This window comes from Ochotona curzoniae, unplaced genomic scaffold (genome assembly GCF_017591425.1).
Source record: "Ochotona curzoniae isolate NIBS_2020 unplaced genomic scaffold, NIBS_Ocur_1.0 contig_2754, whole genome shotgun sequence".
NCBI lineage: Eukaryota > Metazoa > Chordata > Mammalia > Lagomorpha > Ochotonidae > Ochotona > Ochotona curzoniae.
The window spans coordinates 8,670,759-8,687,707 of NW_024465582.1; the positions used below are offsets into that span (position 1 = coordinate 8,670,759).

The following is a 16,949-nucleotide window of genomic DNA, read 5'->3' on the forward strand; positions in this document are numbered from 1 at the left end:
GCAAATGATTTACAGACGTCTTCAACAAATAACAAATGAATAGGAGTAGCATTCAGTAAATAAAAGCTCAAAACCAGGGTACAGCAACTGTGTTTTGAAAGTATGTCAACTAAGAAATATTTCTTTCTTTCTTATTGGGTTAAGCAGCCACTAATATTTACTAATTTTTGGATGCGGTCTTTCTTTTTCTTGTTGATTTCTATGAACCATTTCCTAAAATAAGTTAATAGCAATGGGGAAATCTGATAGATGTTCTTAGCTTCTCCCTTATGGGAAAAGCTTTGTGAAAATTAGACCTCTACATTGGTGACAAATCCTCACATATTATTACTGGCAGAATGCTGAGAACTGGTTACCAAGCAACTGTGGTAAAGAAGGTTGAATTTACCTACTTTGCAGCCACATTGACTTTTCAAGATGGCATTCATGGAGGCAACATGAAAAAAAAATAAATCTTACAAAAGATTCTGTCAAATTTGTATCAGTTAGTTCAGATCAATCCTCATTCCTATTGTTTGCTTAGGAAGCAAATTTTAATATGCATGCAAATACATGTGCTTCTTAACACATCTTTTTTTGTGGGGGGAGGGCTCTAAGAGCATATTCTGGGTCTAGCCTCAGGTTTTATTTGGACTGAAACTTGTAGTCTTAATAATTACGATTCATATCCTTGCCCACTTGCCCTTAGCATCTGTGCTTAGAAGATCCATTTCGTCATGGTGACTGCCAGGTTTGGCTTCTGATCACAGCATGCATTTCTGCTCTATCATTGACTAGAGTGCTAACCGATATTCAAATGGCCAAAGGCATGCAGTTATGTAAAACCAATGACATCTGATAGAATAGAGAATTGTGTCCTATTTCATACGAATGGCATATGTGTATATATATATATATATATATACCATATATATATATACACTGATATATTTAAGTCACAATCTGATATAGTGCTTGCTTATTCATGTTCACATTTTACCTGTCTTTTCTTCCTATTTTTCTTCACTTTGGCTTGAGCAGGGTTTTGCCTACCAAGACAATGATAGGGTCTAAATGTGGTTATATCTGTCAATTTGTATTCAAGAGGCAAAAGACTTTCTCTGGCGGCATAGGCAGGAGACCACACACACCTGCCACATGTTTGCCTTGGCATCCACATCCCTGCCCGGTAAGTACATTTGCGACCCTAAGAAACCACACTGGGTTGTTGCAAAGTTAACAAGCTCATTCTTCACTTCTAACTGTCATGAACTATTATTTTATGAATCTTTCATCACATGGGGCTGTGAAGACAGCCGGACCAAGTCAGCTTTAACATTAAATATTTCATCTGCAAGTTGGAGGACTGTGGGCCTGTTACTTAACCTTATGGAGTTGCACTTATGTTATCTATAAAGAGAAAAAAAATATATCACTTTTCTCAATGTGTTGCAATGAAGTTAGATCTGAGTTAGTATTTATGAAGTACTTAGAATAAGGTGTCACATAGAATAATTGCTTAGCAAATGTTAGGCACAACAAATGAAGTGACTATTAATAATCATTAAAGGTATAATTATAGTTCATCTATAATTATAGTTCATCTGTTACGTAGTAGTCCATTTATTGGAAAACAGCAGCCCAAGGGACAGGAAAAGTAATGTCAGAAGGCAACACCTTATAAAGAAGCCACATTAAAAGTTATTTCCAATAGTATTTTGATTACAGTAAAAATATGAAAACAGCCACCAAAAAATACAGATTGGTAACTAAGCAGGAGGAAGGGAGCGGCTCAGCCTGGTCCCTCTGTGAGTGAAGGGAGGCTACAGGAAGGGAACCCTTTGCTGGTCTGTTCACGTTCTTTGCATTTGCTGGACTTGCTCTCCCAGAGCCAACGTCTTTCTGTCTGTCAATTCTAAGGTTTCAAGCAAGTAATCTTAATAAAAGCAAGGGATAGTAGCAATCTTATGTGAATAAGTAATGTATATATAGCAGATGAGCATAATATAGACACAAATGTTATATAAAGTATATATAATGGATTTGCATGAGTTAGAAGTACATGCTGTACATAATTATGTAATTGCATATCATATAATTACCAGTATTGTCATTACTCACCTACATATGTAAAATAGACCTATATATTATAAAATTTCACTTCATCTAAGCTCATGAGCTGTTTCTGGTTTTGAGTAAATGTCAAGCTCTTTTCATAAGCTTAATATATTTTCAGTATGCATCTGCTATTCCATGCGTCTTCCATATGCTCTTCCATAACACTTCCTAATGTTTCAAATTTCAAATCCTAAACTTTTCTATTCGATATAACACGAGGTATTGAATTATAAACAAAGAAAATAGGAAGGCCGATCTTTTCATTCTTTTCTTATATGTGTGAATTATGAAACTCCCCTTTGTTACTCTCCCACCCACTTCCTTTTTTTTCCTTTGGTTCTTCATTTACTAAAATTCTGTCTAAATTTGCCACTGTGAGGCCGTGCCCTGGTGACTCTGGAGCACACAGTGAGTAGAAGATCCCAACTGTACATGTGAGTTCTGGAGTCCACTCACGGATTCGGCCACTAACACAGAAATAATTATAACATTTAGTTTGACACGTTCTGTAAAGGAACCGTGGCTAGTTCTGTGAGAGAATATAAGAAACAGGTGGCTGTGAAATAGTGAAAAGAATCCATACCTGGTCATGCTCTATTGAGGATTTGGAATGTCATCTAAACGCACTGGAAGCCAGGGGATGATTTTAACTTCTATAATGTCTTGAACAGCTCTCGGTAAGGAGCCAGTTTGGCACTGGATGGAGAAAGCTGCTAAAACATTCCAGGTCAAAGGCGATGGCGGAGTCAATTAGAGAGGATTGTCGAAAGACAAGCAGACGGACTCACGATGTGTTTTAGATGAAGAACTGACAGGATTCACTAACAGACTGAGCCTGAGGGGAGACGAGTGTGAAGGAGGTGTCAGGAATGATTTTCAGGTGTGTTAGCTGAACACCTGGCCGGAGGGAAGCGTAATTAGTGGAAAGAGCAGCCGGTAAAGAAGCAGGGCAAAGCCAGAGAGCGTTGAGAGTTCAGATTTGAACACGTTAATTTTGAGGGGGCGACAAGTCTCCATGAATCTACATTAAGTTCATCTCATGTATAATATACAGGCCTGAAACGCCCTAGAAATATAAAAACTCTAAGTCACAGCAGATAACACCTGACCAAGAACGTCCTCGTGGGGAAATAAGGATGATATTGCATATAGCAGTAAATGTTAATATGTACGAATTCCAGACGCATGACACTGAGCCTATTAGTCACATGACTGCACTTAATGCGTATACACACATTTCTGTCCATCACATGTTTACTGAATTAATGATCCATATGCTTTTTGTATTGAAAATAAGAAATGCATAATATAAATAAAATAAGAAATACATAATGTGTTACATGAAGACATGTTTGAGAAATGTCTTTGCTTTAACAGCATGCCCATCACTTGCAATTGAATGAACTAGTCATTCATGCCCACCAAGCGGGAAGGTGACTTCTTGTGCCATAACTCAACTCCTTCAGCTGCACATGACACAATTTCGGTTTCACAGCAACAAAAACATAGGTTCAGTCCCAATTGGTTTGCAGTTATAGATTTTGAAAGTAATTATCTGACACAGCAGCAGCCAAACTGAGCTCTATTTTTATTTTCCATTTCAAACCTGAATGTGAATCATATTCTCACAAGAAATACAACAGAAATGGGAGGAGGAGAAATAGATTTACTTATTCATTTACACTAGCAGAGGCGAGTCAATACCTGCAGACACTCAGCATGGTATTTCCTCGTCCTGCTCCATTCTTGCTTTGCTGTGTGGTGTTCCATAACAGACTACTTTTTGTAATTTAAAATGTATATTTTTCAACACAAATGACAAAAATACAATAAAATCAAATCTTGGCATTTTATCTGGTTGATGTGATGGTTAAACTTATGTGTCATTTGGGCTAGTCTACGTTGTAATCTGAAAATGACAAAATACCATTTGTGAGTTTTCTGTGAGGACGTGTGCTCAGTAGACTGGTCTTGGAAACTGGTTAAGATGAGTAGTCTCCCCATTGTGGCCAAGCATCACCCTGGATGGATGACAAAACAGAGCCAACTCAGCTTGTCTCTCCTACAGAGCTAGGACACTGTCCCCTCCTTCCCTCAGACATCACGTCTGCTCATTTGTGACTGCCAAAATTAGACAGACAGAATCCCTGAATCTCAGGCATACAGGCTAGACTGAAATCTTACCACTGGCTTTTCTGGTTCTCTAGTTTGCAGAGACCAGACAGTAGAACTGCTCAACCTGTGTGATCCTCTGAGGCAATTTCTGTAATAAATTTACTTTCTGTCAAATAAATGATCTATCTCTTCATATGAAATCTATCGATTCTATTTTTTTCTGAATGATCTCAATTAACTTGCAGATCACAAGATCATTTTCTCTGTTAGGCATTTCAGGAAGGTTGTCATTGTAATAAATGTGTCCCACATATGAATTATGAAACATAACTCTATGTGAACCACCTACAAACTGTGTGATAACAGGAATCGAACATAGGCAGAAATGTAATATAAAGACTACACATTTGTGTAAAAAAAAATTTTTATATTGCTCCATAGATCTGCATCAACTGCGGCCGACATTTCATTTTTAACAGATGGACAAGTCATTTAGACAACTATGCACAAATTTGCCTGTGAATGTAATATATAACAAGCACGATTCTGCAAATTTATTCCACTCGTGGTTTAACAACTTTTATAGCTTGCTATTCAGGACAGTGGTACATATGATATGAGTGTTCCAAAGTCTCTACTCTGGGCAACGCACAAATAATAAAGATGGTATTTCTTGAACCACCTTTGCTGCTCTCTTTACTGTGAAAGAACATGAACCAGTGGTGTACCCTCAGGTACTCCATCGCTAGCATGTTGCTCCTCTTCCTTACAGGAGAAGCCAATAGTGTGGGTCAAGTACTTCACATTCAGACAGTTATCCAGGGATTTCATTTTTGGCTAAAGTTATGCTATCTGTTATCCACACTAAGTCTAGTGCTAGGCTAGTCACTGTTAATGATCATTTTACTAATTTTAAAAAAGGAGCACAACTATTAAAAGGACGTATGAAATTAGATCAACTATGATAAGGAATATTTTAAGTCATTATACTACTACCCCTGGAAATGCACACGAATAATTTGTCATTGCTCAAGAGGCGATGTGTCTATAAAATTCATGATTGAAAATATTACATATTTTATTATGGGAAACCACCAGTGTAATGCAGGAGAGTCGAGAGTAAATAGTGACAGGGTTACCTACTCAGAGAGGCTCCAGAGTAAACATTTTTAGCTTCGTCTTTCACTGTTGAAATCACTATGCGTTTTTTGTTTGTTTACAGAAATGAGAAAATAAAAAATTAATGCATTTTATGGTGAAGAAAATAAGAAAACAAGCATACTGTGTCTTTGGGAAGACAAAGAGTAAAATCAATAAAAACTGGAGTCTTGCTAATTTACTTTTTGAGAATTGAGAGAGGGTATAGGAATAAGCATGCCAGTGAGTAATGTCAAGTTTTTCGAGACATATTCTGCAAAGAGGTTTGGCTGCATGGCTGCACCTTTTCAGGAAGATATCAGAGAAGACTTTTCAAACAGGAAAACCAAACCGCTAAAGAGGAAATGATAAGTTCTGTAACAAACTCTGCATATCTTAAATGAGTTCCAAGATGAGGCAACTAGAGAAGTGGCCAAAGCTTAAACATCTCTTGTAAGACATTGATGTGTGAATAATGAAAGGCTGAATCTGAGATTTTAGAATCCCATATGGAGTCATCAACACATCTAAAAGCCAAAGAATTTTATTTCATTGCAATAGAGCTAAAAGTGCATTGTTTCACAGAACATAGTTTGTGATAGTTGATTTGTAAAGTGGTTTATTTATTTACTAGTTCATTTGTTTGAAAGGCAGATTGTCAACGAGATGAAGCAGAAGGGGTTGGGGAAGGGAGAAAAAGGGGGAATGTGTGGGAGGGGGAAAGAGAGAGACAGAAGAGAGATGGGGAGAAAAAACGAGAAAGAATCAGGGGAAGAGAGAGAGAGAGAAGAGAAGGGGGGAAGAGAGAGAGATTTTCCATCTGCTGGTTCCCTATCCATATAGTTGCAACAGAGCTGAAACAGCCAAACTTAAGAATGTGGTCTCCTAAAAGTAGTTCAGAGACAACTTGAGTCATCTTATTAGGCTTATTAGTAGGAAGCTAGGTCAAAAGTGGGATATACCGCATGTCAACACGCACTGTGATATAGGATATGAATGCCTAACTAGGGGTTTAACCTACTGATCACAAGATCTGTGCCTTAGTAGTATCTATTTTCTTAAAATGTATGATACATATTTTTAGAATCATACATGCCCAGTAATACATGTTGAAAAAGATGTTCTTCACACTGATAAGTATGGTATTTTTACTATATAAAGTATGTTTTCACCATGTAGCTTATATAAAAACGTATAAGCCAATTTTTCTATGCTTCTTTCTGATAAGCACAAATGCCAAACCGTGGAGGTGGACTAGGGGCAAACTTAGGTGAATTTTCAGATTTTATCAAGTTTGTTTATCTCAATACACCTGCTGCCAGAGGCCAACGTGGTTACAATGTATCCACTGATCCAACAGAACAATATGACCCAGACCTAGTGCTTCTGGATTCTCAATCTGAGAGGAGAAAGCAGCCCACTAAGCTAATGGTCAAATGCAGCATGAATTCTCCCGTGATACCCCAACAAGAGGTACTGCTGAAAAGCCATACCACGAATGGCCAGCCAGTGATAGAAATCTGTCTCCTAAATAGGACTCCTCCACAAATGGCCCTGGGGACAGGTGGCAGAGCTCCTCAACAGCAGTAACACAAGCTTATCTGAACCAGGACCTGTTAGATGATACCATGGCTTTGGGATTCACCCATTTCAAGGCCATCACAAAAGCATGAGGTCACCACTAACAGGGTTATCTTTGACAGGAATCTTCCTCAGAGAGAAAGCTTAGCAAAACACATTCTTCTCTCTCTCTCTCTCTCTCTCTCTCTCTCTCTCTCTCTCTCTCCCTCTCCCTCTCCCTCTCCCTCTCCCTCTCCCTCTCTCTGTCTGTCTCAGCGTGTTCTGGGAAGAAGAGCCACCATAGTGTCTCTTCATAAATAAGCATATCCAATTGACTAGGTTGAACTCTCCAGTTATAATCCACAACTGGCCAAGACCCACAGACTAAACTCAAAGTAAAAGACTGACAGATAGAAAGAACATTGAAATACATCTAATACATATTCTATCAAAATAGGAAAAATGTCTACAACTTAGTGCAAAAGACAGTAGTTGAGGACGGCTCAAAGCCTTGGTAGCCTGAACCCTGGTGGGACACCTGGAAGAGGATCTTGGCTCCTGGTTCAGATTGGCTTAGCTCTCTAACTCAGGTGAGAAGAGCTCAAGTTACCTAGGCCATCATCAGCTGCCTTCAGAGGCACAATGGCAAGGAGCTAGGCCAGAATCAGAGCAAGAGGCATAACTGATACTAACTTCTTGCGCATTGCCATTTCAATCAGCACCTTAACACGGAGTCACAGCAGCTTCCCCAGAGTTCTTTTAATTAAAAATAGTTAAAACTGCCTTGGATACTATAAATGTGTTTAATACTTCTCATAACTTCGATGTAACAACAGAGAGAACCCAAGCATGCAAACCAGCTAATGAACCGAACAAGCAATTACCAGGCAGACAAGATGTTCCAGAACAAGTTTATGAATCATTACTTTTCAAGATGCACACATATGTATAAGTAAAATCCCATTTCAAAACAAGTCGGTGGATAAGGAAGTAAGTTAAAAGTTGAAAGATAGTCTGTAAACACTAAAAAATGGGTTGAGTGATTCAGATATCTTAGAGATATAATGGACAAGATAAAATGATTACAAAGCCAAATGTATTAAGTTTTTCATAGAGCTATGAAAGTATATTAAGCTCTATGCCAGACGTGTTTTCAGGTGTGTACATGCGTCTTTTATGGCTCTTTTAATTGAAGACAGAATTCTGCCTGCCTGAGTTAGAGAAACTTTCTGAGGAAGTTTTGCATCTTCCCTTTGAGACAAGAAGGTCTTTGGTACGTGAGTTAACCTACACCAACATCTGTGCTCATCTGGCACTTCATAATTTTACCAAATGGCACAAAGGTCAAGGAGAAGACAAAATGCTATTCATGACATACACAAGGACACTCAACTTGGTGGCATTTACACAGGGCTGCCAAGCCTCTGATTCCAACTTTGGTTTAATTTTGACATACTGGCCTTTCTGCTAATTGAAGAAAGTGACCCTACTCGTCCAAAAAGTTACTCTTAATCTTAAATTAATAAAAATCACATGCTCTTACAACCATTGTGGCCTATCACCATTCCTTGGTCACAAGGACATGTATATATATCCCCATACTTCCAAACATACAAATAAAGTGAACAATAGAAATGTATTTCACTTGAAACCAACAATAAGGGGCAATCTTGATATTTCCACTCTTTATTTTTAAACATATTTTTTTTCTTATTAGAGTTTGTCCTGAAATACCTACTCTGTATACCTATGATCATCCAAGACATGTGTCTGAACTTCTGCCTACATTCTGCACATGTGGCCCTGGAGCTTTCCTTCCTGATCAGTATAAGCATTCTTGTCTGATGGTGTAGCTAACAGAAAGAGCTACTTAAATTTAAGTACTAAAATGTGAACACATATTCTCTCAATTGAATTAACCACATTTCAGATATTCAGTTACTTTATGTAGCTAGCGATTATTATAGTAGACAGGGCAGCTAAGAACGCTGCCCAAGACTACAGAACTTTATGTTAAAGAGCAAGATTGATGACCATCAATGCATGATGACAATTCCAACTCATTCCCCTCAAAAGTCACTGAAAATCAGATCTAAAATATTTGCTATAGGTTAGCCCTCATTTAGCTCTAGGGCTAGCTTAAATAGTAGTCCAACAAGAATCATAAGGATATACGGTTTCAGTTAGTAAGCATTTAGTATTTTGCATAAGTGAATCAATTTAGATGCTTTTAAAATACGTATTTTTATTTGAAAAATTTTATATATAGAGAGAGGACTTCCATTTGTTGATTCACTCCTCTGATGGCCATACTGATCAGAGCTGATCTGAAGCTAGGAGCCAGGAGTTTCTTCCACAGCTCCCTTGTGAATGCAGGAGCCCAAAGACTTGGTTAGTTTGTTTACTTTTTACTTGAAATGGCGAGTTCAAGATGAGGAATTGAGCCACTAGGCTATCACGCTGTACAGTAGCACAGAATGCGTAATCTTAACATGATCTGTACTGCACCATAACTGCTTGCATTGATAAACATTAGGAATGAAATGGTATGTTGTGAAAGGACTGTCATTTTTTACTCCTACTTTAAACTCATGTTGAACTGTGGCTTTCCTATTTTTACATGTTGAATATTATGATTAGTGATGAATTAAGTGTGTGATTATAGAGTGGATTAAAAATATGACTCTGTAAAAAGCTAAGTAAATGCAGGAAGATACAAACAGAAATAGAGGGAGAGAGGGGTGATGAGGGAAACCCGATTATATTTTTAGAAGTGTACCTTTGAAATACATGAAATCTATTCTCATTATATTAATGAAAAAATGTTCTAATACCATTATCAGATATACTCAGTGATTAAACATTTGCTAATAGATATCAATAAAGATTCACCTGTTCTCTAAAATAAAATAAAATAAACCTTACATGGAATTTGATTTATTTTTAAAAGGATCCCTAAGCTACTATTAACTGCAGGATAAAATAAAACTTTTTCTTAAATATACAGTTTTTTTATAGGCCTAGACCCAAACAGTTAAATTTCTATGCAATTACTGGTAAAATTCTATATCCATAAGAGCTTGGTGACATAATTAATTTCACATAATATCTTTTCATCACATTGTCATTTGTTTAACTCAACTGTCATGTTTTGATACATAACGTTTCTCATTTCAAGAAAAGATAATGTTCACAAAATTATCATCTTGACAATATTAGATGACAACTGAGCTGTTCTATGCACTTAATTTTTAATTAGAATTTATGATAATGTTAAAGCTATCATATTTCTTTCTCTGAGAAGCATGAACTTTTCACTCTTTTTATTTCCTGGATTTATTCCACTTTTGATCTGAAAATAATGCATTTAACTAGAAAATATAGAACTAAATATTGCAGGAGATGTAATGGTTATCTGTCAAATGAAAATATATAGAAAAAATGGCAGTGATGATGATCAGAGGGGAATTTCATGCTCTATATCCTACAAAGTCATTTTTGCTAAAGAATCAGTATCCTAAATTTTCTTCTTTGATACTGTGACAACTAATCCTGTGAGCACCAAAAGGTCACTTAACTGCTTTGAGCATCATTGCTTTCCATTATCTGAGAGTTTGCTAAAATGATTCATTTTTTTTTCACTTTACACTGCTAGAATTCTGCATTGCTCTTTGAATATGAATTGTTAATATTAGTAAAGCAAGTTGGGAGTAAGTGTCACAGACATGCAGAGAAAACAAAATAAGATTTTTAGTAACAAGGTTCTAAATAGGTATAAGGAATATCTACCAATCATTATGATTATATCTGGAGAAATGTCTACCCATTATAAGCAAATACTTCAGAAATACACAAAATTCAAAAGGAGAATACAATGTGTTTCATTAATTAGAATTAGTTTAGCACATTTTATGGTCTTATTCATTGTCAATATATATAACACCATATTTTTTACACATAATTTTCTAAGGTAGCACTGTTGAATATATTAGAATATTTTAACCTTAAAATATTAAGTGGGAGTGGCTTGCGGTCTCTTACATCTTACTATTTTTATTCCTAGTGTCTCAATTCTGAAATCTGCAAAATGGACAATATTCACTTATAGAACTGCTTTTTCAAGAAAAAATAATTATCCTGTTCAGTCACATGTAATATTGAGAGTGAAAATCATATGCATTTATGCAGTACAGCATCTAGTTAATCACAAGTAGCTTCCAGAAGGAATATTACCAGCTGCCTTGCTTGCCAAAAATGTGACTTCTGAGGTCCTGCCGGAAACCCTACCCAGTCCTAGCTATTACTGTTTAGGACCCAGGGAATGAAGATTGAGTCATTTATTCATTCTCTCTCTTTCTCTGTCTCTCTCCTGTTCACTGTTTTGCTGCTTTTCAAATAGTTGCATAACTCTTAGGAAAGATTTATCTCCTATAAATAGTAAATATGTATATCAATTTCTTTGATAAAAAATAAATAAAAATTTCAACTGCAAATATATTATTTTGTCATCTGCTAAATCTGCAAAATTGGTTTCCTAGCCCCATTTGTTGTCCTCCCTTTTGTGAAGCAGTCACTTGTCTATCACTTGGAAGTTTAAAGCAGTGCAAACCTAAGACATTGCACCATTTTTTCTTTTAAGATTTATTATTATTATCACTATTATCATCATTTCCTTACAATGAGGTTCCATAGACTCTGGGGTTTCTCTCCTCCTCTCCCCAAATCCCCTCCCCTCACTGATTTCCCCAATACTACTGCAGTAGTTCAGTTCTTCATAAACAGTCACATGTGCATCACTCCATTATTTAAGTGTAACCTTACACTGACGCTATGCACAATGGCACAGGGTTCAGCATCCTGCTGTCAAGACATATTTAACAGTTCCTTTGGGGCTTCATCTTTGGTTTGGAGGTAGAAATGCATACTATATTGCATCTTTGCAACTGATTATGATAGTTTCTGTTAAAAAGTTAATATACTTCCCCTTAAATGAAAAGTTGTAAACCAAAATCAGCAAGATTTATTTATTTTCATTGGAATAGCAGATTTACAGATAGAAGGAGAGACAAAGAGAAAGATTTCCCATTAGCTAATTCATTGCTGAAGTGGCTGCATTAGTCGGAGCTGAACTAATGTGAAGGCAAGAGCCAGGAACCTCTTCCAGGTTTACCTGGAGTACAGCATTCCAAGGACTGGGGCCATTCTCCAGTTTTCCCAGGTCACAGGCAGGGGTATGGATGGGAACTGGAGCAGCTGGGACGTGAACCAGAGCACATACGGGATGCTTGCATTTGGAGGTGGAGCATTTGCTAATCTAGTCATCGTGCCAAACACTTGACTTTAAATCAGAATCCCACTGATTTGGGGTCAGTGTTGTGGCACATGTATTAAGCCGCATATGTATTAAAACCATCTATTACAGGTGCTAGTTGAAATCTCAGCTGTTCCAAGTTCAATTCATTTAATGCTCCTATGTTCCTAGGAAGGTAGTGGATGGTCCCAGTGCTTGGGCCCCTGTGCGCACGCCCATATCTGGCCTCTGAGGCTAAATGGAGAATGAACCAGCACATGAAGTTTGATCTTAATCTCTTTCTGCAACTCTGCCTTTCAAATAAATAAATAAATATTTAAACAAAAACTCCCTTATAAGCACCACAACTACCTTTATCGTAGCTTATGTTTGACGAGGACATCCACTCCATTATTTTGTATGCTAGCACAAAACATCAATACTACCATAGTTAGTAAACAGTAATTAAATTAGTTCTGGAGCAAGTCTCACCATTGAAAGTGTTATTAACCCCTGAAAACATTCCTGTTAGAACAAATACTGTTTAATTACAGAGATTTCTGTATTTCATCCATTAACATTGCAAAAAAATATTGCCCATCATGGTTGACTTCCTTTGGAATTTTCATATTTGTTTATTAACAAATAGCATTATGATTGGTCTGAATATATAAGTTCAATGAGAAAACAGCTTGAGAATTTGCCTCCAAGGCATCCCAGTCTACTGTGTGAAGTATACAAATTTTTCAAGGGTTTGCAGACATTTTCTATAAATATTCAACTTTGTAGGTCATTTGCCCTATGTTGCAACTGCTGAGGTCTGTCATTGCAACATGAAAACAGTCCATAATACATAAATGAATGAACAGGGCCGTGTTTCAGTAAAACATCATTCGTAGTCACGTAAATTTGAATCTAGTGTAACAACCAGAGGTATTCGATAAAAAAAAAAATCTTCTTTTGAAATTTCCAACAAAGTAAATAGGGAAAAAGAAAGGAAATGCAAAACTTACCTTAGCATCTAGACAGTACAATCTGGATTTAACACAAACTATAAATTACTCCTGTTCTAAACTACACATTGAAATTTACCGAGTAATTTAGTATTAAAACAACAGTCATATTTCTCATAAATACACATAAGGCAGAAGCAGGGCAGGTAATTAGAGTGACTTGCTAGTTTTAGATTTTGCATTAAATTGAGTTTCCATCCATGGAGCCAATGTATGTATTCCAAGGACAGGTAAGCATATGACACAGATTACAAGAAGCATGGGACAGTTCAAATAAATTATTATTTTTATGGAATTCATTCACCTTTGTTTAACTTTAAAAAATGAAAAATAGACTAGTGTTTAAATGATTTTTGGAAAAGAGGTAATGCAATGTTTTACCTTACAGTGACTAATGATTAAATAATTTGGCCCAGGAAAGAATGAATTACTTCATAATAAATGTGTAATTATATTTCCCATATCCTAAGTTTTCAATTGCTTTAAAATTTTTAACAAATGATAGTCTGTGAGATGTATTCCTATGATAATTTGGACATTTTATTTCTAGAAGCCATTCTATTTTTTGAAATATAATATGGATTATATATATATATATGGATATTATATATATATTTCAGAGTGATAAAGGCAAGGAAAGAGGCATGTCAGCCTTTCACTTTTTCCCTTTGTTATCCAGAGGATTTAAGAACTCATAATTACTTAGTCCAAAATATTTGAAAAAATAAAAACACAACTCTTGGGCCTGCGCAGTTGCCTCGTGGCTAAAGTGCTTGCCTGGCATCTGCTAGGATCCCATATGGGCACAAGTTCATATCCCAGCTGCTCCACTTCCCACCCAGTTCCCTGCTTATGACCTGGGAAAGCAGTCGGGTTGGCCCAAAGCCTTGGGATCCGGCACCCACATAGGTACCCTGAAGAAGCTTCTGGCTTCTGGCTTTAGATCAGCTCAGCTCTGGATTGTGTGGCTACTTGGGAAGTGAGTCAGTGGATGGAAACTCTTTCTCTCTGTCTCTCCCTCTCTCTGTAAATGTGATTTTCAAATAAATTAATTAATCATAAAAAAATATGATTCAACCTAACATATACAGACTCTTTTTCTTGTCAGAATTCCACTAAAATATAAATACTATTCACACAAAATCAATGTTGTGTTAGGTATAGCACATAATTTAGAGATGATTTAATGTATATAATAATATGTATAGGATATATTCAGGCAAGTTTCTGTTCCCTAAGTTAAAATATAACAATGATTTTTCGTCTTGGTTTATTCCAAGGGGAGAATTAAAGAAAATAATACCCCCTTTGAAACATTTTAAGGTTGTAGAGAAGACATCTGAATCTCATATAAAAATAATTCTCTAGGCTATTCAATACACAATGCACTGAACAGGAAGCCTTTGTTTCTTTTTAATATGCACATGCAGACCTGATTGAATTATTTTAGTTTTCTCTCCTGACCCATGGAGTCTGTGTTGTGAGGAAATGCAGCTGCAGCTCAGCCAGTGTTGGACAAGAGATGGAGCAGGTGGCTTGTGAGCTGCCTGCCCACACAGAAGGGAGACACCGTGACTTGACTGGAGTGTCTTTTTTGTTTTTAGTACTAACAGCGCTAAAATGAGAATACTTAGTCAGTGGGAAAAATGGAAGTTGCGGAGACTGTAGTTTGATCCTTTCTGGTTCTCCCATAGCTACTGAACAGCACCAAGTGTACTGCTTGCTGGGATCAGCAAGAGCCAAGAGCGTGGCCTCTCCTCTCCCTGCGCCACGCTGGACTTACTTCACTGGCCATCAACTGCCCTTGTTTCTGAGCCCACAGTTCTTGAAGGGCATAACAAGCGATTTAATAATCTCTAGTTTTGAGAGACAGAAAACTTGTTAGAAAATACTACCTACTTGACAATTTCATTCTTTTGTAACTTTGACAAAGCCTTGTGCTACAGAACCTATTTAATCTATACTAAAAACATACCAATATTTTAACCAAACTTAATTTGGGGGGTTGGGAAAACATGGCTTGCATTTTCAAAAGCTGTGTCATGAATCCATCTTTGTAACAACTAAGATAGTTCATGTTACAGTATACTTTTTTTGACCTCATGCCGTTAGTGGTAGATCAAAATATGTTTCAATATGTGACATGATAGACATGGAATTACTCATGCATTCAAACCAATGTTCAGGACAAAGAGATGCTATTCTTCAGTATCAATATCTTGAATTACCCAGTGCAAATAGATTTCTATAACATAACTCAGTTCATTCTTCACATCGTTTTAAATGCTAAGCCAATTCTGTTCACATCTCACCCCACACTTTACCAAGAGAAGAGTAAATCCAGGCACAACATACCTTTCCAACGTACTGGGGATCTGGTCCCATATGTTCTTCTAAAACAAAGAACTGATTCCACACCCATCCCCTCTTGGGACGATGGTGGACTTCGGTTTCCCCTTCGATGTGTTTGGTTTGGTTTTTGGTCCCCTTGATGGAGTTATGGTGAGCAGTTCCATGACACCGCTGCACAAAACAGAGACATACCAGCACTGGGCAGATGCAAGATGTGCTCGTAATTCTCATTGTAAGACAACTTTCCAGTTCTCAGTTCTCCCTCGTTTCCTTGTCAGCTACAAATGCTTAGTGATTCCCCGAGGGAGAAGCCAAAGCATCTTCTGGAAGGACAATCCAAAGTAAATTGTGTAGCGCGTCCATGATTTCACTGCCCATCAGGGAAAGGTCAGACCATATTTACATCCTGAAATACTTGGAGAACCGAAACTGTAGTTTTCTGATTCCAAGTCTTCACAGTAGGTGAACACAGGCAACCATTTTCTTCCTAATAGGAACAGAGAAAATTATATGCTTTACAAAACACAGTAATTTTAACTATTTCATCTGATTGCAAATTATATTTTTCTGCAGTGGGATGCTGTTAAGCAAAGAATGTATGCAAACACATATGCCATACACATTTTAACATGGACTCCTTTATTTGTGCTGTTAAATCTCAAATATAGATAGATAATCTAGTTTGTGCCTAGGTATAAATTCACTGCGTGTGCCTCAGATTATTTACACGGTATATGTGATTAACTGAACATCAACAAAATTTTTCTAAGATCTGAAAAATTGCCACAGAACATCACAGCAATCAAACAGCATCATAAAATGGCTGTAAGTAAAATACAAGAAATACCAGAAGCAAGGAAACACTAAGGTCCACAGCCTGAATATGTTTCCTTGCTTTGGGAAAGGAGTGGAAAACTTATTGGAAAATCTCAGTATGAACAAAAACAGAATCTGTCAGAATCATAGCTTTGTGAGAGTTTTCATATATTCTTCCATTGGAACACTAATATGAATTTTATGCAAAGGAAAGGCACATTCTACATCATGGAGAAAACATGACTAGGTTTTACTTCTAGAGCACATAATTTTAGCCATTGTGTAAAGAAAAATAAAAAAAAACACTAATGACAAAAAGTGCACAAGGCAATGCTTTGATTTTCTAATTAAATGGCAATGGCTTGAACATTTCTTTTTTATGCAGTTGGACAACAAATCAAGACTTGAGTGACAGATCTCAATACAAATGAGGTGATTTTGTACAAATAAGGAAAACCTTGAAATCATCAAATCCTAAACACCAAGAAATTTAACATATCAAATTTTCTGTTTTAATATTTATGTATATGTTTGAATAATTACATTGATTTTTAAATGGCAATTCATTC

General features: G+C 36.7%; 1 protein-coding gene across 1 annotated transcript in view; it reads right to left on the reverse strand.

Moving 5' to 3' along the window:
- CDH18 (cadherin 18) overlaps nt 1-16,048 on the reverse strand; it is a 153,369-nt gene extending 137,321 nt beyond the window's left edge. The window contains exon 1 of the mRNA XM_040977651.1: nt 15,568-16,048. Within this exon, the coding sequence (XP_040833585.1) occupies nt 15,568-15,795 (228 nt within the window). The 5' untranslated portion in view covers nt 15,796-16,048. The remainder of the gene's footprint in view (nt 1-15,567) is intronic.
- Between the last annotated feature and the right edge of the window lie 901 nt (nt 16,049-16,949).